The following is a 26,474-nucleotide window of genomic DNA, read 5'->3' as shown; positions in this document are numbered from 1 at the left end:
CGCTCAGCGTGCGCTCTGCAGGACCGGAAGATAATGAAAGTTTGTGCGCCTCAACACATTTGTTTTCCATGACAGGTGCGTTTCCTTTTATTTATTTACCACAGGAGGAGCTGCATGTGGAAAATCCGCCCGATAATCAGGCTCCATTTCTTTTTTCTTATCTTCTTTTTTTTTTCTCACAGGGAAACTTGGAAAAAACGGGAAGTGCGCGGCCTCGTTTGGTTCCTGACGTCTGGCGGACAGTTGTCTTTTTTTCTGCCAAATGGTGGGTGGAACCACTACCACACACACACACACGCACGCGCACACGCACGCACGCGCGCGCGCGCGCACGCACGCACCCGCACGCACACATTCTTGCCATTTTGTGCCACTCTGTTTGTTTTGCTCCTTCTGTGTTTCTGCTGGAATGTGTGTGAGACTCAACATGGCATATTTTGCAACAGTGAAGATGTTTCTTGTACCCAAAAGGAAAAGGAAAGAAAAAAAAAAAACAACAACAACAGCAAAACTGCCCGGTGCTGCAATACTTCACATCAGCAAAGCGCAATTAATAAGCGCCATTATGGCCATAATGTTCATGTGTTCATATACACTCTTACACAAATGTTGTTGTTTTTAAATTTTCTATATACTATTTTCATCATATTTCTGCTGAGCTAATTGCAATGAAATTTCATTTTGATGAAAAGTCGAACTGACAAATAAAGTGTATTTATACACGCACTATAATTGTTAGGCGAAATAGAACCAAAAAGCAGTTACAGACAAATGAAACTAACATAAACAACAGATGAAGAGTAAAACACAAGACATGCGACCTGGATAAATGACAAGGTAAAATGGAAACCGTTAATATAGTCGAGACTCTGCATGGAACAGGAGAGAATGAAGAAAATAAGTTTAGTAAACCTCAACCTCTGTTTTCAAGAGTTTAACTCAGCCAGTAGCTCCCTGGAGAAATCATATTGTACTGAGGTCAGTGACATTTTCATTGGTATGGACAACAAACCAGGAAGCAACTGAAAAGTACAGGTTTTATTAATATATTTACACAATGGCACACAATATTAGGTAATTTTCACCTCCTTTTTTGTTTGTTCCTAGCAATATAACAAAATATATTTATTATGATAGTAACTGAATACGAAATACTTAAACTAAATCCTCAAACATGTGTTTCTCCTGCTTTTCACTTCTCATATCAACCAAACATCCTCCAGTTTTAACTGTTTGTCATTCGGAGCTCTTGATTGATTAATGTATTGATTCATTGTATGTAAAAGTATGAAAAAAACCCTTGCAAAAATAGAAACTATTGAAAAGTTCCAGAGACCTTTAAGCTATTCTGAAGTAAAAATTTCCATTTTCAAACTGATTTTAAGAAGTTGCAGGTTTAAACTCAAGACCAGAGAGATGTAGTCTCTCTCTCCCTGAGTGATAGCACTTTTTCCTTGCAGCCATGATTTGGGAGTTTTTGGAGTTTACTTTCTACACATATTCTGAAATAACTTGGTGGTTGCGTAGCGTACGCCAACTATTACCATGCTCAGAGGCCCACAGCAGTGGGATTCAAGCCAAAGAACTAAACTCACTTCCTTAAGTTCCCAAAAGTATCATAACAAAGGTAACCAGGGCAAACTGAAGGCTAAAGAATGGCCTTCGGTATAAATGCATGAGTGTGATTGGAGTAAAATTTGTAGGCGATAAATACGGAGATTGATACGGAGTCTTACTGTCATATTTACATGTATAATACTAACTACTCTTAATACAGAAAGACGGTTATAATGTATAACTATTAAATATTGGCGAAGGGGTAGATTTATTAGGATAGGTATTTATTTGGCCACTTCAAATTAAATGTTAAAATCATGCATTTACTGTGGTAGATCCAACAAAATTAATATTCAGTCCAATGAAAAAAGCATAATTCAATTAAATTCAATTAAACTTTCTTGACCAACGTCAAAAACAACGAAGTCACTTCAGGGCACTCTCACAGTCACACACTGCATTGTTGTGTGTAACAGACAATCCATCAACATTACATTTTAAACTGTAGTGAGTCCCGGTTGGCAAAACAACAATTTGAATATTTTTGTCTCTCACCACAAACGCCTCAGTTTGACGTTTCTATCTCGTCAAGATCTCAGGGAGTCTGTCAGCTGGACTTGTTCTAAGAGAAGTGGTCGGTAGTACAAAAGTGAGAGTTTCTGACGTCCAGAAAAATGTCACCAAACCTACAAACATGCACAATATTTGTCCAAAATGCCATAAATGTGATCATTCGAAACAATCAAGACTTGCACCCATCGAAAATTACTGACATGAACATACCGTAAATGAAAGACGTTGCTACTGTAAATCATGTTATTGGGTAACCTTAAAGTATGTGGTCATTTTGAACCATCGCACAACAACACGCATGCAACTCGTCATGTGACCCAAAGGTCAACACGTCACGTGTTCAAGGTCCGTCACCGAAAAGATAAAGTTAAAACGCTGATGAATCCACGTGTCAGTGGCGACGCGCGCCAACAAGCTGACGGGGATTTGAATCAACTTTGCCCCAAGTCTTAATTCAACAGTTTAAACCCGTCCTGGGAGTAAAACCGTAGCTGTTATCTCTTGCCGGCTCTCATATGACGCCATTGTTTGCTGTCGGGGCGTCGGCAAAACTATGGAGGAACAACACTCTGCAAAAGAAATGATCTGTAATATCGCCTGTGATAAAGAGGAACTGTCGCTTCTATTTCAAAACAATAACCATGGCTGACGTTCGTCCCACTTGGTGTCCAGACATCCAGAATGTGAATAAAAACCGTGACTGCGTAGACGGAGTGGGAAGACACTGAATCGCAGATTTACAATGTGATATTCACAGAAATATAAGTAATTTACAACCGTGTGCTCGTAATACAATGCAAGTATTTTATAACAGATGACTGAAAATGTCATATTTATAGGAAACTTAATTTTGATGGATCAAATAACTGATGGAAACACTAATATATTTCAGTCAAATGAGGTTTATTGGATGAACAGAAAACCTGCAATTTGCATCAGAATGAAATTAGTCAAGCGCATAAAGTATTTGGATCCCGACAGAAAAATCACACCAATAGTAATAATTATGTTCTTATATCATCTAATGAGTGTCTGGATTCAGTTTGATGGTCTAAACATGAAGAGTTCACTTCGAGTCGTTCAGCTTATACAGTCGGCCATCCCACAACACTGCACGTGTTTTGTTTTTTGTTTTTTTCAGTCATTGTCTTGTTTGAAATATGCATCCCTGGCAAAACTTCAACTTGGTGGCAGATTCTTGAACGTTACTCTGACATTGAGTGGAATCCATGCGACTCTCAACTTGAATTTCAAGTGGGTTTTCTTGAATGCTGTGTTCTTTTTCCCACAATGCACTTTTTTGTAATGCCCAAAAAGACAAAATTATGCACCTTCTTTCAAAAATGAAAGCCCAAAGTCAAAGTGAAGAAACAACCTGAAATCTTCCACCTTAAAATACCTTTTTTTCGTGATTAAACTTGCCTCTCCATGAAGGTCGATGCTTAACAAGCTCATCAAACCAATTTTGTGCTCAAAGCATTCCGTGTTAAATACCTACAGGTATTCAAATCAACAAAAGTGTGCCCCATTTTTTTTAACAATTGATCTATTTCCGTACAACTTAATGTCGCTAGACTTTGTGTCTAGAAAACTCCAGAGCACTCAGCTTTTATAAGAAACTAAATGACTTTTTAAATTTTCTGTGAAGACAGAATATATCGTCAAACCTGTTCGTACGACTGTATTTTAAAGCGGTGAAATTAAGTTTAGATAGAGGAAACTCACAGGTGTGCAAACTTGAAAGCATAAATCCGATCTATAAAAATATGTGTTTCTCATGTTTATGTTATACGACTGCTAAAAATACAAAAAAAACCCAACTTAGGTAAAAAGGTGCAACTGAAAACTACACTGTGTGCTGCTGTAGAGTTCAATACTGACAAAATAACAAGTCAAACCTTCACAAGCTGCCAGAACAGCTTCATTCCTTCTAATCGTCAGTTTCTACTGGAAGGATGAGCCTCGTTCATCCAGAAGATTTTTTCCTTATTTGGGTGAAAATCTTATTTTTTTTCCTTCTCTGCACTGGGGTCCGTTTCCCCGACTGATAGAACCACATGATTCACATCATCTGCACAAAAATAATTCTCTGATTTGTCTGTATGAAGGAATCGCTGTTCTGCTTCCTTTATTCTATCGTTGTTCTCTTTATATTGTGTGTAAATGTGTTAGTTTCCTGTTGTCACCGCTTGTGTTGCTTTTCTTCAGCTTCCCCCAACAAGTCAAATAATTTTTCGCAGGGTTAACCCCTCACTTCCTGAATTTATTTGAAGTTATGTTGAATTAAAAAAGTATGTTTTTTGGTTCTAAGCTGCTTTTTTTTATAGATTTATTGTACATTGATTTATTTGACTAGTATGTGGGGAGTATTTCTTTTTATATTATTTATACTGAATGCATGAATCACAAAACACAGGAGGATAAAAGGAGCAAAAGAAAAGAAACAAGAGGGGAAAAAAACGACACAAAACCACAAAAATGCGTTTACACATTCAAAAAGGAGAAAGAGGAAGTTTATCTCATCTTACATTAAGAAGTATATCATATGAAATACTCATATTGTTTGGTCATGCATTCTTAATTTGTCAGTCTATTGTATAACAATAATAAACTTACTTTATCAAGCTTCACAATTCAATTTCACATATATAGCGTCAAATACAACAAAGTTATTTTTAAGACAATTTCCAGAGAAAAAAACCCTTCGATTCCACAGGAGCAGGAAAAACAAGAAACCTGCAGAGGTGGAAACCTTCTGCCAACAACTGAAGCATCTTAAGGTGGTTTGTCTATACAGCTGTGCCAGATGTGACCGGAACTGGACGGCCTGCAGTCCAGGTCCAGAACCACGTGGTGGACGTGAGGCGCGTACGACTTCACGTGTTCTACGTGCCGGACACTGGTTCTCCACGCGCCGCCCGCCACGTCCCCGAGAAGAGAGGCCAGGCGCTTCGCCGCGTCCTCGGCCCACGCCCGCCACGCCCGCCGGGCGGCTTCCCTCCCCGAGGCCCCCCGGGGGCCGTCGTCGTGTCCGGGCGAGGTGACGTTGTGGTGGATGTGTAAGACGCCGCCGGTCGCTCTCCTCAGCAGGCGACAGGCGACGGGCCAGCCGTCCTCGGAGCTCGGTATGAGGCCGAGGTTCACCCGGTCGGCGACATCCGAGAGACGCAGCTGCAATCAAACAGGAAAAAAACAACAACAAACGGTCATGTTTTCCAATAACCTGTAAAACGTTTGGGATTTTACTGTGACTGAAGTTAGAAATGTGAGGAAAATTCTCATTTAAATAAAACAAATCATAAATTAATCAGACTGAACTTTCACTTTGAACCAACTTTTTCTTTCTTTTTAAATGTATATTTGGCCCCCTCCAACAGTCCAAAGACACGTTTGTTCGATTCATAAGTGATTCTAGGTTCCCTGCAGGGCGCTCACTGTTTGACGAACTGACAGTCCCAGAGTGTATCCTGCCATCCTGCTTTGATAAAGTGTGTTTAGAAAGATTAATACATTTGTCTTTTGAAATATATATTCAGTAGCTGTGAATGAGTCCGAGAGAATGGAGTGATAAATGGACTCGGTGCAGTTAATACAGCTGAGGAGTGTGATGAATTTCAAAGTAAGGTTAAGATTATTTTACTTTTATATCTAAAAAATATTATTAAATCATTGGAGAAAAGCGCATCTTGAATATTCTGTATGAATTCATCTCAGAAAACTTGAATAGCACTGGAAAGGAAATGTTATTTCTACACTTGAAATCTAAAACGTTTCTTCTTAATTGTGATAATTTTGGCCTCTGATTACTTTTAATTTAATGCATTTTAAGTTATACTTGTGGTGAAGAACTGTAATTCCAGTGAGGTTTTTGTTTTGATAAGATTTTATCTGCAAATCAGTGGAAAAATTGGGCCACGTCTGATCACAACCTCGCCACTAGAGGGAGCTCCTCCTCACGTTTATTCCTGCAGTGGAGTCGCAGAGATGCATTCGATGTATGATTGTCACTCATCAGGAGTGTGAGATCACTACTTTACCTGACGGTTGTCTCCCTGGTGAACGGTGCAGCGATCAGACACCCCGTTCAGCTCCAGGTTTCTCTGCAGAGCTTCGACGGCGTGCGGGTTCCACTCGCAGGCCAGAACACGAGAGGCCTTCGCATGCACCAGGTAAGGGAGGGTGAAATAGCCGATACCTGCCAGAAACAGGAAAAGTCACACCGAAGTAAAAAAAAATTACTTTTTGGGGGATCATTTTCTAAAACTTCTCTTTGTTTTAAATTTCAGACTCAGCGTGTTTACTTTTACAAGCAATTTTACAAGCAGCTTTGACTTTCCCATCGTATTTTACCCTTTTAACATTTATTCCTCTGAATTCTTTGGTTGCTGTCTCGAGTCTTAACTTTTCATATTGGAAATAAAGTGAGTGTGAATTTCAATTTCCTCATTTATAAGTCATTGATTGTTGGTTTAGGTTTTCACAGTGGCCGTACCAGTGGAATTTTGCCAAGAGTCCTTTTCAAAAAAAAAATTGAAGGAATGAAAAAACCCAGTGAAATAAATGTTCTACAGTTTAAGTCACAAATCAAACTTTATATATACAGTGAATACCCTTTAAACATCCCATATATTTCAAGTCCAGGCTGAATAATTGGGAGGAGAATTCTATTTCTATGCGTTACTCATCATCATCAACAATAGTATTGCAAATAATATGCATATTCAAGTACAGTATAACAAACTTTTAAAGTGTTGTCTGTTTCTACAAAATAAGCATCTTTCTACCTGCGTATAAATCCACCACAGTCTCGCCTGTGCAGTCAAATCCAGCCACCCGCAGCTTCTCCGTTATGTTTCCAGCTGAGAACATACACTTGGTCGCATCAAACTCGTATCTGAAACAACAGTCGAGTTCCAGATGTGTTTCATCATGTCGGATTGATCCATCATTTGCTATAAATAAATCGGCAGGAAATTCACCTGATGCCATTGTCCACATGTTTCACCCAGCTGTTTTCTCCCAGCAGCATCGTCACCGCGGGAGACCTGAATCCGTCCCTGGAGATCCGGCTCACCTTCGCCAGCCGCTTTGCTCCCAGGCCTTGGGCCACTGCCGTCCACAGCTCGTCGCCTAAATCGGTAAAAGAAGATAACATCAATGATTGTCCACATGAATGATTTTGAAGCTTTAAAGAGAAGTGAGGTCCGGTCACAAAGGAGTACCCATGTTTCTCCACAGCGTAGAAGTGAAGCAGTTTTCTCGGAGCAGGACGAGGTCTCCGTGCCGCTGGAAGCTGCGAGGGATTTCTCTCCTCAGCTCGTCCCTCCACGTCTCGCCACGGCGCTCCAGCAGCTCCTGGAGGACTCGCTCTAGTTCATTCCCGCTTGCATTCTTTCTTCCCTTCTTCGAGTGTAGAGGAGACTGTAGAAGGAGAAACAAAGGGAATTTAATGGTACAGCACGGTAGAGTCTGACAACTTTTTCACCACTTTATTTTACCTGAATCCAAAGTATCTGACAGCCTTTGTCTGAAGTCAGCGTGCCGCTCAAAGACTGAGGATCCAGCTGAGACAAGCACGCTGGTAAAATGGGCAAGAGGACAGATCCGTCCGCTTCTTTCACTAAACACAAACTCAAGTCAAGAGCCCCTTCGGACTGGAGACATCGCCTGTGAGACAAGGTCCAGGGTAGAAAGAAACACTGCAGCTGAATGGGGTGAAATTATGAACTCTGTTTAGCTTCAGTTCAGTAAATGCTGCATCAGAACACATTGTCAAGAAAATTAAGTTGTTAATCAGGACCGAAACATCTTACAGGAGCAGACTGAGTCGTGGCAAACCACCTGAGGTTAAGGAAGAAATATTCCCATCAATGTTTTGGTATTTTAAGTTCTGACATTTTCTCAGTTACTAGTTATCAACATTGTTAATTTATCTGAAACATTACAATGTAGTGTTATTCCAGGTTATCCAGTTTAAAGTAGCTATTTAAAGAAAAATTATTTCCATTATGTATCAAATAATACATTTGCTTTCATTTCCTTCCCTTTATGATGTATGAAGCAAATTTTCCACCAAAACGTCAGGATAAGCAAAATAAGAAATTCAGCTCCAATTTAGTGTTTGCACGTTTATTTTTGGGAGATTTCCTCGCCCACATTATGACAAAAAAATTATCTTTTAAATCAAAATACCATAATGCAGCTTTACATTAATTTGGACGCATAATCTATCGAAAAATGTTAAAATGTTTACAGCAGTAAAGAGCTCTGAATTATCTTGTGCCTGATTAGTGATAAGTGAATAATCTCACTTTGTATCTCTTTTAACAGAAATATTTGCTTACAAATCACATAAATGCAGGTGTATACACAATATAGATCACGACTGGGAAATATACCAGACATCTACACGGACAAGCATATTTTGTGGACGACATCCATCTATGTCGTTTTGTCTTGAACAAATCACATTTAACAGAAAGACAGAGAAGAAGAATGATGTATTAAGCATGTTTTTAATAATTGTTTAGTCTTTGTTTACAGTCTGCGTCTCCGTTGGTTCCTTCAAGCGAGCAAAACATGACGGAAAAATACCTGAACTGCTGAGCGTCATTCGGAGAAACACGGAGACAAGGCACCCCGTCCATTTACACCCAAAACAACGAATCCGATGGATTTCAAATCTAAATCATCAAATTTATCTGATATAAACCGAGTAAAGCAGAAGTTGCTAACCGTACACGGCTACGTTCCCAGTCGGACTTATTTGTCTGGGGGACGGTTCAAAAATCAAAGCTTTATTGAGCGGACAAAATAAAAACGCAATTAAAAAAAACGTTTTACACATTTTAAAGATGCACTGCACCCGTTTAAAAGCTTCTATTTTTAAAAAAAATCTTGTTTTCTTTGCAGTATATGTGGCCGGAAACACAAGAAATAATAATAATAAAAAAAGATAGAAAAGAGCTATTTATAAAGATGAGTGAAATGCATTATCGGGGTAGTTGAAGTAAAATAATGTAACTGTCGAGCTACAACCTGATTTGTATGACTGATTTTAAAAGAATAAAAACGGACTTTGATGTAAAGACAGACACTTCCTGAATGAAAAGCCAATCAAGCTCTGGGTTCACCCCAGAGAGATACTGCAGAACATAATATGTGAGTGATGCTTTTGTTCAGCCCATTTGTTTTTTGCCAATTATTTTTTAAATAAAACCTTCAATCATATTACAATTTAGTGATGGGATATGAAAGGCCAGACTATAAGACAGATGGCCGAACTGTCAGAGGAAATGGAAGTGGAGAATGAAGGAAGCTCCTGACGATGACTGCTATCCAGATTGGCAACATCTCCCATGTCGATATTTCAGTTTATCAGGAACCCAATTGCAAGTCAACTATGGATCCCGGCTCCTTGACTCTTGACACATCAAAGCAAACACATTGAGACTGTAGGTGACACCAGATGTGACATTATTTATTTTGTCTTTGTCTGTTTGGTTTAAATGTGAATAGAACAACCATCATCTTACGGTGACCTGTGACACCATGCATCTGCAGGCTGCTTGGGCCAACTTATACTCGAACAGAGGTCTTTCTCATTGTGGGGCCATACATCATGCTGTACTAACTACTATACAATGGTGTGGTGCTTTCAACAACCGATCATTCCTGTGAATATGTGTTATAAAAAAAATCTTATATCGGACATTACGTTCAACATTTTGCAGCAATGTATTCCTCATTCTTTTATCTCAATTCTAACCTCAATCCAACTATAACAGGTTTGAAACAGTATATAAAGCTTTAAATACATGCAGAATCAAGATTCCAGCATTTTGGATAGTTCCTATATCAGTATATACTGTGGGCAGGTTGAAAACAAAAAGCCATAATAAAACGTTTCATAGAACCTATCAGAACTAGAAATATAGGTTGTGACCCACTATTGTGAACACAATGACAGGTTCTTTTGTAGTGTGCCACTCAAATACTCTGCTGTCCATGCCACAAATGCATATTCCTTTTCTAATGAAATACAGGCTTCATTCTCACAGTAGAGGAATTGTTAAAATCCAAAATATCCATGTCTTATGTTTATATATTCTTCAGCACCTCAGTATGTCGTGCGTATATATATTTTTTTTCATATTTACAATCCTACATTTGTCTCCTTGGTCTCGTGTCCTTTGTTCCTTCTCCTTTCACCTGTTCTGCCCCTTTAAGATTAGACATTTCAATCTAGGCGTGTTTCCTGCTGCCAGTGACTAAAACCGAGCTGGCATCCTGCGGGGAAAAAAAAAAAGAAGAAGAAGAAGAGAGAAAGAGAAGACGTTTAACAGCTTTTAATATTCGAGACATTATTTTATGATCTCTTCAAGGTCGTTTTTTTTTTTTTTTTTCTCTTTATGCCATGGGCGAGAGATCCTGCCCAGCAAGCAAGGATCATAGTCCAGCAACATATGCGAGGGCGCAGCAGCAGCAGCGGCGGAGGCTCAGCGATCGTTTCTGATTTATCGGGATGATATGAATGTCAACCGGTCAAGGTCCGCCGCGCTCCCGACGCAACAGCCCCGGCTGGATCTCCTGCTCTCTGCCGCGAAACCGGGTGGATTCCGCCCTCCAGTGTGGACCGTGAAGATTCTGGGGTTGTTTGTCTATTCGACCCTCGGTGGAGGAGGGATGACACGCTGCGGTCAGGACGGGAAATAAAAGAACCAAATGGATCAGAAATGATGATGATGATGATGATGATGTGACTGCGACGCTTTTAAGGAAAATGTTCCACATCTGTTTCTCTCTTTTAACATCAGTGAGTGAGTATTAACACCAAAAAAAAACAAAAAAAACCCACATGTGCGTAAATCCTCTCCAGACCCTCTCGGCTTATTGTCTGAATCGTTTTTGCAGAATAAACAAGTTGTCTACAGCCGAAGAGGCGCCTGATCTGGATAAATAACAACAAAAACAAAAAGCCCATCACCATGTCGGCGGTGATGATCACGAGGAAGGCGCGAAAATGGGAGAAACTCCCGGGAAAAAACACGTTCTGCTGCGACGGGCGCGTGATGATGGCGCGACAGAAGGGGGTCTTCTACCTGACCCTCTTCCTCATCGTCGGGACCTGCGCCCTCTTCTTCGCTTTCGAGTAAGTCCCGCTGCCTAGCGCACTCCGGATCACCTGCACCGCGTCACGTCTCCCAGTTCACAGATCTGCAGTCCCCGAATCTCTGCAACGACTAATCGATCAGACAAAATAATGAGGATTTTTTTTTTCCAGACTTAGTTTTCAACCATCAAAAACTGTCAATGTCTATAACATAATTAAACAAAATAAGATTTGTCGTTTTACAGGGGACAAAAAAAGGAAGTTCTTCCTAAACTACACATTCATGACTTTATTTTGACTAAACATACCTGAACCTGTGCTTTTCATGACCTGTAGGTAATCCATTGAATTATTGTTCTTTTTTTTTTTTTATCACATTAGATAAGAAGAATAAATATACTGTATCCTGGTTATTATCAAACTGTATCACAGTGTAAAGAGAGTCCTCACATTGGAGCAGCTGCAAACAAAGCAGCAAATATTTGGCATTTTTACTCAAAGGCTTCCAGAAATGTTGTTTCAAATCTAAAATTAGTCACTTCCTGTGTTTGTAGTTGATTCTACCTGACGTTTGAGGAGTATTTTGGATTTTCTGACATATTTATAGGTCATTTTATTCCCAGGATGAGTCTCCATTTGTTCTACCCGACTGAAATCTGATCCCTAAGCTCCTGTTTGGCCTTGATTTGTTTGTTGATTTCACGTTGTTGTTGGTCTGAAATCACTTCCTGTCAGAAGAGAGGTTGACTACTGACCACATACTGAGCTGCTGAATGTTTAATGAGCTGGGCTGTCCAGCTCCGCCTTGGATTTTCAGAAAAAGGGGAGAGCTCTTTTTTTTTTTAATGTTTGTCATCTCAGTAGCTCTGGATGTAGGCCGGTGGGCTCATTATCCCGGCAAACGCTGCCCACCTGCTCACATCCGGCCTTGCCAACCTGAATCCTGTCAGCGAGGACGAGTATAGTATACCAGTGTTTAAAAAAAAAAAAAAAGACAGAAGAAGCACAATGAGGCTCATAAAGCTTTGCTATACTTCCCTCTTTCTGTCCTTTGCCGGTTGTTAAGTGACCCATGATAAGCATAATGATTAAGCACAATCTCCTGCAGCCTAACCTCTCCGCTGTGGGCGTGCGTGTGCAGCCGCCAGGCCGAATGGATTGAGAGCGTAGCAGAGCAGGGGAGGGGGAAGTAGCTGCTCCTCCACTGAGAGCCAGACCCACACCGCCTCTCGCTGCCCTGCACGTTAATGGCCTCCTGCTCTCCTCTGGGTCTGGACAGAAGGAGCTCTTGTCCCGACTCCTGCGATATTGCTCGCTGCGAGCGTCCGAATTCATTGTGGCGACTAATGGCTGGAGGCTCATTAGCTCGCCGTGTTCATATTACAGAGGAACATAATCATTGTGTGTGTGTGTGTTTGCGTGTGTGTGTGTGAATTTAGATTAAGCCCAGACAACATGGGGGTGATTGTCGAATCAGCCATTACACGGCAAGAAGATGCATTATGGGATTCAAACCAGTCAGAGTGATTCATTTGTAAATGTGGTTATGTTTAATCAAAGCCTTTTAACAATAATCCAAGTTTTCTTTCTTTAAAGCCATTGGCCTAAATGACGCGATACGAGTTTACGATTCGTTTGACCACATCGGCGTTTCCAACGTCAGGCGATGCATCTTTCGCTTCATTTTCACAATAAAGCAGGTCTTTATGCCGACGTTTGCATAAATACAAATATGAGCGGCACGCACCCAGCATGTGTGTGTCTGTGAACAAGCTGTTCGAAAAACTTGTGATGGCACATCGAGCACCTCTGACGTGACTCAACAGTTCTACGGGGAAAAAAAAACACCGACAGCTGCCAAATGACACGACCAAAGGAAACCTGCGGTTGGTCGGACTGTACGTCAGCCAGGAAAGAGAAGAGCACTGCCGTGATGGCAAAACATCATTTGAACCGCAAATAAACTAAAGCACAAAGACGCTAAGATCGTGTATTTAAGTGCTTGTAATCGTCTCAATTCACAAAATATCGTGCTTCTCCACTATAAAGAAACATAAAACTGATTTTGGATTTTTTTTTTCTCTCACTAAAACCACCAAATATTATGTATTTTCCGAGTCCTACACTTGACCTGTGCTGTCTTTGTATAGTCGACACACTATGTGATCGCTAAGCAATTTTTAAATCGATGCAAACACATCTTTCATTATCAAACCGCAGTAACACTTGTTGGAGTTACTGTTGCACGATATTAATTGCATTATATTTAAATACGTGATGACGACGGGGATTTCTTCTTCGAGCTTTCTTGAAGTCACAACTGCACGAAATTGGTGTTTTCTTTAAATCTTCTGCTTCTCTACATTTATCACCAGCAGCATGTAAAGAAGCATCTTAGATTCTCCCTTTCTTGTTTTCAGTCACTTTTTTTTCCTTGTTTCAACATTTGTGCTTCTGACTTTTGACCTGTTGCAATATGATGAAGTGCAATTTGATCTGTGTTCAACATTATCTAGTGCATTAAGAGCACAGAATATGTTTCAACTATCTGGAAACACAAGCTTTTGTATTCAAATCAGTTTTTTTTTTAATAGCTGATGTCGACATCGCAATGGCGATAAGTTTGCTATATATATCGCGCGACCCTGTTTGGAAAGACGATCATACCGCTTGGTACGTTTACGAAGTGAAGCACCAGGGAAGACAGAGAGGGTTCAGTGTCCCGGCGTCAGCTGGATCCAGTCCCAACGCCCGGAGACGTTTGGGCTTTTATCACCAGCCATCGGCCCCCCCGGCACACAGAGAGATCTCTGGCCACTTTAATTTCTGCTAAATTGCGGAAACAAGCAGCCGAATACACAAATGGAAAGACTCATTAGGAGCCAGTAAACAAATTAGTCACTGAAGGGGTGGGCCCAGTCATGTTTTTATGTATTTTTGTGGGGGTTTTTCTTTTCTTTATTCGGGCAGAATTAATTTTCAGACTGAGTTCAACCTGTTGGTTTTGAGGCTAGTAAGTGTGAACCGGCGCAGGTTTTTTTTTTTTTACTGAACTGTTTAAACCTGCGGTAACTGGGTGAGTTTTCATGGCACGTGTGTTGTATCTGCGGGATTGTTCGCTGGTTTGGTTCCCACTTCGGCTCGCATGCAAATGTGGCTGCGGAAAGCCACCTATGGAGCCCGGATGGATGGACGAGGCAGAACCTGGAACACGAGGACGGTGTGTGTGTCGTCAGCCTGTCCACTGTGGGACGCTTGGCTACGGGATCGGAGAAACATATGTGCAGGATGGGAACGTTATCAGGCCCATGCTTCTCCTTTCGCGTGCGTTTTTTTTTTTTTTTTTTTTATTCAAACAGCCCTGCTGACTGTCTTGTCGTCCTCCTCGTAAACTGTCTGCGTAATAAAGGAGCCGAGGCTGCAGAGCGAGCAGCTGCAGTCAGGGAGGGGAAGGGAAGGGAAGGGAAGGGAAGGGGGGGGGATCGAGTAACAGAACCCTTGAGCCTCTCTCAGCAGCCCACCCCACCCTGTCTTCCCCCGCCGGCCAATCAGAGAGCGGCTGCAGGCCCAAGCTAAATGAGCAATAACGTGATTTATGCCCTATTGAGGGTGCATGCTCCATTTACAGTAACAGTGATCTGCAGGCTTTGTTCTCCGGGAGCCTCCCTGTCGGGAGCGGAGTGCTGCCTCAGTGTGGAGGAGTGAAGTGATATATGCGTTGTCCACATCCTCAGCCATACATCGGGGAAGACGCTCATGTGCTTCCTTTACAAAATGACTTGAAATAGAACGGACGTTAATGCCTCGTCTACTCCTCTGTTAAATCAGCCGTTGAGTCGTTGATTTCTCTTACTAATATCCCGTGATGCAACATCTGTGAACGTCGTTTTAATCCCAGTAAAAGGTCGGCGATGACCCCGGCTCTGATGTTCCAGCTCCCTCATACGGTATTTAAATGTTGCGTAACGAGGGGGAGTGGAACGAACCGGACGTCACATTATAAACTGGGGCTTCACGTCCAAAGGGCATTTCGTTCCGTTCCATTAGTGACCAATGTACGTGTGTTTAGAATCTCTCTGTCGTGGAGTTTCACGCAGAAGCTGCTTGATAAATTCCCATTTATTATAGGTTAATAGTTATAAGAAAGTTAAACCTTCAGAGGAGGGCTAAATACATTAATTTGTAGCTTCAGCTCTGTTTATAGGAAGTATTGAATCAGCGGCCCTTTAAAAAAACAAAAACATTGTTACGTAAACATATTTTACAACACCTTCAGCTAATAATCTTATTTGGTTACCTGGCATGGATCAGTATATAAAACAGATCGACAGATTATTACCTGATCGTTATTGTAGAAGTTGATTCATTAATTTTTTTTCAGTCCTTGACATAAGTTTAAAATGTTCATTATTATTTATGAGCGCTGCGAAATATCCCAAAATGTTCCGTTTCCCACACTGCAAGGTGCAGATCTTCATTTTTGAATGTTAAATAAATCAGCAAAAGAGGCTTTCACAGCACTTCATGCTAATTTGTGCATCAGCACTGTGGGGGAAAAAGAAACCTATTTAAATTACACGGTCAGTATTCAGTCTTGTTTGTCACAAAGATATGTTTTAAGTAATACTGAAGCTATTCATCTTTTGCTGGAGGAAAACGTCGGGTACTTTCTCAGTTTAAAATGGACCCGTTATTTTACACAGCGCTAAGATTCACCCAAATGTAATTATTTTATTCTGAAGTTCCAGTATTTTTCAGAGTCGAATCAAAATTCAGAACTATTCGTGCTGACGACGGTTCTCAAAGCTGACAATCAGCTATTATGCTTTAATGTTGTATCTCAACAAGCGTGTTTGTGTGATAACAGATGTTTTTCACCCAAAATAGTCTATTTATCAATGTTGGCTATTATGATTGAGTTTGTAGATCAAGACTAAACCACAGCATACAGCGAAGGCATCAAACAATTTTTGAGTTTTTAAAAGGTGAAACCAATCAGAAAATTTGTAAATAATTTGCGGGGAAAATTCAAAATGTTGTCACGGTAACAATTAATACACAGATTATGGATTCTAGAAATTAATGAATGCGCCTCCAACAATCACAGGTTTGATCATCAGAAGTTTGGTAATCCCTGAACTTGCCATCGTCATTTAAAAGCTGATTACCTGAACTTTTGGTTTTTCGTGTCAAAACTCTCACAATCACACGAGTGTGTCATTTTCAAACCACGATGAAAATGAGCGAATGTGACCCGTTTCCCAGCTGCATGACTACATCATCGCTCTGTTAATAGTTTGACGCTCACCATTTGAATAATTTACACACAGTGAGGCAATCGGGTACTAGTGGCCTACGTCCGATTTACAGCAAGAAAACCCCTCCGAGTGCTCAGATCAGCTTTATCTCATGGTCACGTATTCATGTTTATGAAATTTGATGCTCTGTGATTGAATTGTGTTTGTTATACAAAAAGAGGGAACGAGCTGGATTTGGTTTATAGAAAAGCACAGAACACGCCTTCTCTCTCGCTCTCTCTCGCTCTCTCCCCCCCTCCCCTCTCTCTGCACCACCAATCAAAGTTGTGCAGATATTGACTTTTCTTTCTATTCTAAAATAAAACTTACAAAAAAAAAAGCGAGTGCAAGTAGAGTTTATGACCCTGTATTCGTTTTTTTTTTCCTCACAGTGGCCTAGATACAGGAACAGGTGTTTGTACGACAGCGGGCTGCTGCTGAGGCCAGTTCATAATTCATTGCTAGGGTGATTCATGGAGGACGGCGACAGCTCACAACTGTTAAGTATTTATAAAGGAAATGTGTGACAAAAGTGGACCTATTAGTGATCATTGGTGCGAACTTTAATTCTGTGATTATACAGATTTCTTCTACCAAGGTGCCTTATGTGTAACCAGATGTGTTTAAAAAAAAAAAAAAAAAAAAAACCCAGATATGTAACATCTAATTTCCAAGGAGATTCTGCAAACATTATAAAACACTGGAAACAAACATAAACATTGGAAAACCTACTTTGCACGTTTTCTCATACAAAAATAGCATCATCTCGCTCGCCCACTCCCACACCAGACTCCGGCCCCGGCGCTCGTCTCCACAGAAAGTGGAGCGAGGAAACGCTGTACTTTTGTTTTATTTATTTTGTTCTCTATAAGCACTTTGCTAGTCACATTCACCCATTTACTCACACAGTCACATGGGAGAAACCTGTGATGTCAGTGTCTTTGCACAAGGACACTTCAGCACAGGGCGAGATGAGGGCTGAGCAGTTCGACCCACAAGTTGATTTGAATGATGTACAAACGTGCAAAATGAATTTCATTCCATTCAGTAGAAACTAGGAATGCACCGATCCAGGGTTTTTCACTTACAATCCGATCCCTGAATTTGGATATCTACCGATATTATTCCGATACCAGAGCTGTTTGCTTTAATATTATTATCATTACTGTTGATTTTAAGTATGAAAGCTACAAATGTATGCATGTATTCTACCAAAAGACAACTTGCGGTTAGTATGAGGTCAGAAAAGGAAACGGTATAAACTATTTTTGTTCAATTTGGACAATGTGGGGCTCTGCGTGACGTCATCATCTCATAATAAAGTTGTCATATCTTTAGAACCTCAGAATCACTTCATTAATCCCTGGGGAAATTCACAGCACAAACGATTGGGACTATTTTCACAGAGTTTTGCGTGGAGTAGGACGCAGCTTCACAGAGGTGTGAATTGGAGGAGCTGCTGTTCATTGTTTTGATGCTGCGGTCAGCAGGATGTCTGGTGGCTTTGCGAACATCCACGTTGTTGCTTTGTGGTGTTTTCAGCGTAAAATACGTCCAAACAGCGACATGTTGTCGTGAAAAGTTGGAAAGCACAGAGCTACTTCCATTACCTGCTCGCTGGCTGCAAACTGTGGAATGGATTTCCTGACTCATGACCCTGCGTCTCATTGAGACCCGCCTCCGTTCGGGAAATCCGTTCCACGTTTTGCAGCCAGCGAGCAGAGCAGCAGCAGGGAAACACTTGTGGAGTCATTTCAGCAACAGTAAAGCACAGACGGGATTTCATGGATCGAAATTGAAAAGTCTGCATGTTCTCCGTGTGCACGCCTGGGTTTGTGCTGAAAACTCCACTTTCCTTCTACAGTCCCCTAAAAAAAAGGACATTTGTGAGGTTAATTGTCGACCTTGAAATTAGCTGCTGTAGACGTGAATATGTGGTTTGTGCTGTGATGCATTGGCGACGTGTCGGTGGGGTGTTTTTACCCTGTGCAGTTCGCAATGCGCAGCGTCCCGGGAGGACGAGTTCTGCAGCTTAACTTATCTCTGCACGTTGTTTCGAGGCAGATTTTTTTTTTTGTGTGGGAACGCAGCGGCGAGGAAGATCTGGAGCGTGAGCGCGGTTTGGTTTATTCTGACCGATGGCCGCCGTGCTGATGAAAACATCAACGGACCGATGGGCTGATTAAATCCAGTTGTTCTGCTGCCACAGTGGTGACTGATGAACACACGCCGCGTCACCGATCCAGCAGCACCACCCTGATTGCCGAGGAAACGGCCACATCCAGGAAGGACACTTGTGTGGGGGGGCGGGGGGGTCTTGATGGGAAGTGATGATGGGAGAGTGCCACGTATACCGGCCAGTCATCATTACAGGAATCACACTTCATCGCTGGAGCTTCACCACCCCCCCCCCCCCCCCCCCCCCCCCCAAGCCTGAAATGTGGCTCTCTGCTGCCTGCTGGAGCAAAACACACTTCTTAGACCTGCGCCACTGGAAACTTCTATTGATCTGAGCTCTGCTCCTTGTTTCCATTAAAATGTCTCTGCGGGAAAACTGCTCAGACGAGTCTTGCAGGTGTTTCGCGGCTGCAGTCGTTCAGGTATGCCGACAAACCGGCTCTGTTGACGCGCCGAGCCGCTGCGGTTACACAGGTCGACTTTGTTCTTGGGACTTTTTTTTTTTTTTTTTTTTTTGCTGAGTCACAGTTTTTTCTTCCCTCGGTTGCATCCATTTTCTTTTAAACGTCCCTTCAGCTCTGTGAGAATGGAAACGCCGCCCAGACAGGATAAAACAACCATGTTTAAGCCTGTAGCGGGTGCACAACAGTCAAATCAGTTGTTTATATCCATTATTTTTTTTATTTTTTTTTTTTAGTTTCTGTTCACATTTACACTGTAATGGAAGACAAACTGTACGAGTAAATTCTACAAATCCCAATCAAAACAATCAAGCCAAAGGCCATAATCCATTAATGCAAAAATGCACTTTTCATTTTCAAAAATAAGCTTGCATTTGATAAATCCAGAAATCAAAGTTAAATGATGATCCTTGGAGTGTCAAACATAAAGTCCGTGGGCAAAAACCAGCCCGCAAGAAGCTCCACTGTGGTCTGTCAAGTGAGTAAGTTTGTAAAAACATGTATAATATTGTAATTTCAGTGTATTTAGCACCAGGACACTTCATTAGAATTGACTTTATATTGACATTGTATTAGTTTGTGGTAGCAATTGCTTGTTTTTTTGTGAAAATATACACATTATTCCATCGTGTACATTCTACGCCACGACAAAGAAAAACTTTAAAATTCAAAATTAAATATTATTATGGTTCTATTTTACCCGTCTGCCCCACTTGAGAGTAAATGAAGCTGTATTTGGCCACTGAACCTAAATAAGTTTGGCACCCCTGGATTAGACCCTCTTCAGTTTATCATCACTTAACGTGAGAAAATCGTCAAATGTTTGTGATTTTCTGCTTGAAAACAGCCGATTATCATATTACACACATTATTCCAGCTTTGCCTGTGTTGAGCACGTATTGTTAATCCGAACATAAAGGCGAACATGGATTCTGTGCAGCATAGTGGCGGCGTGTCATGGCTGACTGGCGGTACAGAAGTCGGAGTGTGTTCGGGATCTTGCTTCGTCCCTTCCAGTCCTGCAGAGCAACATCAGTGTTGCATTATGAATATATGATCTGAGCTCCGTGGGGGCAAGACGAGGCCTTGCAGTTTAACTATTAATAACTGCTTATGGAAGCCTTTGTTGCTGCTGCGGCGACTGCGGCTGCTCTGTTGCAGCGCTTTGCTCCGCAGCTCACGTCTGTTACGGCACTTGAGATATGGGAGCAGCCCCGCTGGGTCGAATCTCGCCGGACCTGCCAGACGCAGCCACGCCAATATTCCTCCACACCGAGGCGTGGCGCTATTTGTTTTACGGTCGTGACTTATCACGGTGTGCGTGTGACCTTTCACCCCCGGACACCACTTTACCTTTTGCAATTAAGAATGTTCTAATGTAGATATTTAAAATATATATTGTTAAATAGGTGACTTTTCCATGCTATAGAATATTGATTTTTGTCTATTTTAATGTCATATCGTCTATTTCCTTCGTATGTATGTAAGGTATTGAGGCATTGGTCACTTTTCCATGACTTAATGGGAGTGGGTCAGAATTCTATGATAGAAAAGTGACCCGCAGGTCATTTTGTGCTACGATGGACTGAAAGGGAGTTCATACTTTTATCCTGTATGGGTCAGTGTGACCTCATGACTGAGATTGAAGAGATTCTGGTTCATCTGCCTGAGGATTTGAGAGCATCTGGATATGTTGAAACCTTTTCACCAAAGCTCCAAATAATAAAAAAAAAACCATATATTCTTATTATTTCTTTTCTCATTTTGATTTTCTCATTTAAGTTCCAATGCTTGCTTTGACTTTTTCTTTGTCGTTCTATTGTTTTATCTCATTGTTTTCATTGTTACTACTTTTAGAAAAATAATCTTATGACCCATTTTTATTCATTTGGCTTTTTATCCTCCTTGAGGATCTACTCCTGTTTTATTTGTTGCAATTTTATTGTTGTCTTTTTAACCGCTCCCGCCTCATGTTTTTAGATTTGTATGTCTATTTATGTATTTCGGTTCAGCTGTGGTTGTTTTTAAAGTGCTTTGGAAATAAGGTTTAGTTGAATATACGGCTTAAAGAACTTTTCTTTCAATCGTATCAGGTATTTGATAATCTTGATCATCCATCCACCCATCCGTTGTAATTGAGCTGCATTGAAGGTGCTATAGAAATACATTGTGTGATCACTTGGATGGTCTTAACCGGCACTTCAACCTTATTCCTTAGTATGATTCATAATATCTTTGTGTTCAGATGCCCGTACCTGGCTCTCCATCTGTCTCCTGCCATCCCGGTCTTCGCCGTCCTGCTCTTCCTCTTCGTCATTGCCATGCTGCTGAGGACCAGCTTCAGCGACCCCGGCGTGCTGCCGCGAGCTCTTCCAGAGGAGGCCACGTTCATCGAGATGGAAATCGGTCAGTCGCACGAAAGCTTTACAAACTTTTAAAATGAGGCTTCAAATCCTCATGTATGGCATTAAACATTCATGACACATTAGAGGAATGTAAGCAACGTCTTTACATGTAGTTTATGGAAAGTGCATCACTATAAAGCGCCATTGATCTGCTTGATTCGGTCGGCGTGTTTGTTGTTTGCCCGTATTTGATTGATGGTGCTCGAGCAGCCCGGCTGCCGTCTGATTGAAATGTTTTTTCGCTCCTGATCGATTCACGGCCTTTTTCAAACAACCTGTTTTCAGAAACTAATTTCCAAACACTGAGAGCTCAGAGAAAAACACACGTCAGATTATCAACGTGACATTTTAAATTTCGGCTTCAAATGACAGGTTTCCACAAATTCTATGAAAAAAAATGATATGATATGTCACTTTTTTTAAAAGGGAATTTCAGCCACATAAGAGCAACTGCAAATGTTGCCATTGTTTTAGTGCAACAACATTTAGAAAGACAAAATTTTGATAAACAATGGTTGAACAAAACTTTCTAAATTGTTGAGGAAATTCTGTTATGATGCCTTTTGGTGGAAAATCATATTATCTGTTTGAGTTTAATCGCCCACTAAGATGTCACAAATGACTTGAATATCCTTCAGGGTAAAGTTTTAAAGCCCAACAACGACCTGGATTGTTATAAAATCTAAAGTAATAAAACCTGAAATGTAAGAGCTGTTGAATGTAAAAAGATTTAACAAGAATTTAAATGTAATCCTAATATGTTTAGTGCTTATGCATTATATAGAGATGATTGGGGAGATTGCATATTATAAAGAACAGAAGACTGTAAATGGGCAACAGCAATCATACATATATACCTTAAACTGTATATAAATATTTGTATGAACAAATAGTCCAAACCTTTAAAACTCACTCCTTCAGTGTTATTCGAATTAAAGCAGTTCAAGTTAAAGTCCAACTTTATGACTTAAAAACATTATTACAATATTAGAGGGAAATATTTTGCCTGCCCGATAATGTAATGTTAAAGGTTTTTACGTTTTGGACTCAGGGTCTTTGCTACATTATCGACCAGTTCTTAGATTTCGGGTTTTATTACATTATATTTTATAACAATTTGAGTCGTGGCATATCGGGCTCTCACAGGTCTTTTACGTGCACGTTTTCACAAATTCATCCTCACAGCGTGGCTGCATTGATGCTAATGGTACTCTGAAAGCTTTTAGGTAGATATTTAGTGTTGCATCACTGATCTCTCGGCTCGGAGCTTAGCGCCGCGCTCCTGTCTGCTCCTGAAAAACTGTACCGCGAGTCTCGGTGAATACAAATTCATAGAAACTGCTGTTACTGGAACAACCGAGAAAAGTAGCAGGCAGGCGTCTGTGACGGTAAACAACAGTGTGAAACTCATGACCCTGAACTCTGCGGTGAGTGTCAGCTGTCTGCTTGTTAGTTTTAACAACTCTCACAGCTACCTGTTGTTGTTTTCACTCCCCACAAAAAAAAACAACAAAAACAACTCAGAGGTTGCTGCATTTTTACCTGCTCACCTTCAAACTGCAGGCTCACACACACACACACACACACACACACACACACACACACACACACACACACACACACACACACACACACACACACACACACACACACACACACACACACACACACACACACACACACACACACACACACCCACCCACACACACTGCCAGTGATCAGCAGCTAAAAGGACAGATGTTTCCCCCAGGAGTGGGTATAAGTGTCGGGCTGAGACGAGCGCAGTGTCGGCGTTTGACCTGCGTTCACCAGACGAACACAAAACACGACTTCAAATGGAAAGCAGTGTTTCTGCCGGGTGTGCAAATAGCCTGACAAGTTTTATTTACAGTAAACCAGCTTATTCGGAGGATATCTCAGTCCTGCACTCCTGTTTGTTGTCGCGGTACTGAAACTGTCCCCCTAACATAAATTTCTTTATACACATTTCAAAGGAAGTTGCACCTGAAAACCTTCTTCTCTTGCTGCTTTTTCATCGGATTATTTCTCCTCCACTCACGTTCACACTTGCAGCCAAATTTAAAGGCGATTTTTTTAAAGTGGACACTAACAGCGGGTTGGTAGGAATCTGAGATATCCTTGTTGTGTGCGTGAATCTGACAGAAAAGTCACTTTACTGATGAGATCGCAGAAGAGAGAAGCTGCTTCACCGTCAGTGTCCTCATTCAGTCACTCGCCTCTCCGTGATGCTGCAGGAGGAGGAGGAGGAGGCGAAGAGCTCTGTTGGTTGTGAAGTGGGGTGTGTGTGTGTGCGTGTTCGTGTTCGTGTGCGTGTGCGTGGCCTCAGCTCCTCCAGTGTTCGCTACCTGTCCTCCGATAACGCCACAGACACAGATAATTAATCTACATACATTTAAATTCATTCATTCTGCAGCAGGATGCACGGCCCTTAGAGCTCTCCTGACATCACGCCGTCACTGTGGGTTAAATGTCGCTTCACCCCGTCAGCACATCTCTCCCAACGTCGCCTTTTACTTATTGCAAACACCAATGTTAGCTTGACCCTCTTTCAAAAGTCCCCATTCTTTCACTTCTGACAGGATTTAGACCATCTGTGATGATTTGGGTCATTTGGCACAGCGAGTTTATCTAAATACCTTCACACACATGGTCATTCACAGTACTTTACAATGCACAGGATCATGCAATGAATATGTAAAGAACACGAATCCATTATAACAAAGCAAATGTATACAAAAGGAGAATAAACAAAGGTCGGAAAATAAATAAAACCTATTGTTTATTGGCCCCCTGGACTTCTGTAATACTATCATACAATCACAGGAGTATTATTAAAGAACTGCCACATGCAGAAAGTTGAAGTTTTCTTGGAAAAGAGAAACTCTTTTTGTAAAACCATTAAATCAAAGAAAATACCATCAATCTGACAGTTAGAGAAATAACTTCTTTTAATTTTTAACATTCACCTCTGTGAAAAATGTCTCCTCGTATTGCTCCTTTCATTCCTGCCAGCTCCTCTAATCCGAGATGTAATAGAGCCCAAGATAAAAGGTCAACGCTGTTTTGCTAATTTTCTCACTGAAAGTCCAAAATTCCCCAGAATATCTCAAAATCTTTCTAATTCCTGAGTTTTTCTTTTTTTTTTTTCCTTCTCGGGGCCAATTAGCAACAGAGTCCAGCCGACCGTTTGAACTCCCAAGCAGAGTGCGTGAAGTTTGCTGAGAAGTCTTTGGTGATTTTTTTTTTTTTTGTAGATTAAATAGCTTCATCGTTTACTGTCATATATACATGTGAAAACATGTTTCCCTACACATTCTGCTTCACAGGATGCTCCTCTGTTTTGTGTTTTTCACCAAAATCCCATCCTTTGACTCATCATGTTTTATGAAAAACTTCAACAACAAAAAAGTAAAAACTCAAATGCAAATGAGTATTTATATGGTGCATTTTTCTAAAAAGCTATGTACAACCCCAGGTCAGCAACCACTGGTTCAAGCAGTTTCATGCCTCCATGCTTGTTTAAAATGACATCCAGAGTTTAAATTAGGTGGAGCAGCCCAAGTGAAGGTATTCTGGCTGAATGAATATTTCAGTGTATACGTTCGCCAAGCAGTGGGCGGACAGCCTCAGTCCTGCTGGTTTATTCATGCTTGTTTTGCTTTACGTTGCCCCAGGTTGGGTGTGCGCACCAGTGGATGTTGAGCTCCGGCTAAAAACACACTTTTAATTACAAGGACGCGGTTTGATCATGCAGAACACTGTTCATTTGATTGGCAATCATCCGTATTATTGTTTTTATTATTATTGTTATTATGTCTATACTATTAGGTCAGCGGATAAAACTGAAGTGTTAATTCAATTAGTCAGTGAATTTATTAAACAGAGTCTAATATGTGTCACATTTGATAAAATCACACAATATTTGATACATTTTCAAGCATAAATAGCATTTGTTACTCAATGTTGGCTTTTCAGATGGTTTCCTTCACTCATTCATTGGTATTCTGGTGACAGGAAACTACTTAATCACATTTTTTTTTACTTGTCTGTCTAACAAACTGTGGCTACATTTAAACATCGTTAAAATTCACCTCTTTCAATGTGAGTTTAACCTGCTTACATTAACGCCTGAAGTTAAATGTCTTGAACATCCAGCTGAGATTTGAATCATCATCTTAGAGAGCATATTTAGTTTTTAATTTCTCTGTTTTATGTGCAGAAGTCGAGGCTGTAAGAGATTCTCCAAATATTAGTGAAGGATGTCAATCATTTTAAGAGTTAAATTATTTGTTTGGATGTTGTTTAATTGCGCAAAATGTAATATTAACTTTGATAATTTTCATAATCACTTTGTATTACAGTACAAAGAAGCACAGAGTTTGAATTATGTGCTGCAGTATTCTACTTTCAGTTAATAAAAAGGTGTATTGGAAGTTTGTTTGGCAAGGCAGACGTCAAACACACATGAACAATGTCAAAATATTGAGTTTATTTGATGAAAACTGCAGTTGGTTTTCCCAGAATACACACAGTTGCAGCTTTCCAATGATTTTAAAATGATCTGACATTTATGTCTTTTGTTACTTTTTGGCCTTCTGATGGCTAAAAAGACATTAAACACTTTTTTTTTTTTTTTATTAATTAAGGTTTGTACATAAACACTTATTGAAGTGCCAAATAAAAACAAGTGGGCACACAAGTTTTTTCTTTTAGAAATCTGATTATCTATTTTCCATTAAGATGGGAACTGGAAATATCCACATTTTATTTTTTTTGAATTTATTTGGATTTTCGACATGTACATACAAAACATAAACATACACATCAATCATTACAATGACATGTAAAAAAACAACAAAAATGCAAAAAA

At 40.6% G+C, this 26,474-nt stretch overlaps 2 protein-coding genes across 2 annotated transcripts in view; one reads left to right on the top strand and one right to left on the bottom strand.

Moving 5' to 3' along the window:
* Window positions 1-4,905: 4,905 nt before the first annotated feature.
* Window positions 4,906-8,777, bottom strand: trmt12 (tRNA methyltransferase 12 homolog; the record flags this gene model as incomplete). Its single annotated transcript, XM_080502398.1, has 7 exons — window positions 4,906-5,301; window positions 6,168-6,325; window positions 6,915-7,024; window positions 7,110-7,260; window positions 7,353-7,551; window positions 7,629-7,797; window positions 8,725-8,777. 7 exons carry the CDS (start codon window positions 8,775-8,777, stop codon window positions 4,906-4,908), a joined length of 1,236 nt encoding a protein of 411 aa, XP_080358524.1.
* A 2,340-nt stretch (window positions 8,778-11,117) lies between these two features.
* The window catches only part of zdhhc9 (zDHHC palmitoyltransferase 9), a gene marked incomplete at its 5' end in the record, with an annotated part of 29,731 nt that continues 14,374 nt past the window's right edge, over window positions 11,118-26,474 (top strand). Inside the window, 2 exons of the mRNA XM_080502830.1 lie at window positions 11,118-11,281; window positions 21,424-21,584. Of these exons, the coding sequence (XP_080358956.1) occupies window positions 11,118-11,281; window positions 21,424-21,584 (325 nt within the window). The remainder of the gene's footprint in view (window positions 11,282-21,423; window positions 21,585-26,474) is intronic.

Source organism: Blennius ocellaris (assembly GCF_963422515.1).
Source record: "Blennius ocellaris genome assembly, chromosome: 9".
NCBI classification, from domain to species: Eukaryota; Metazoa; Chordata; class Actinopteri; order Blenniiformes; family Blenniidae; genus Blennius; species Blennius ocellaris.
Note: the sequence above shows the minus strand (reverse complement) of the source record. Positions and strands in the feature narration are given on the sequence as shown.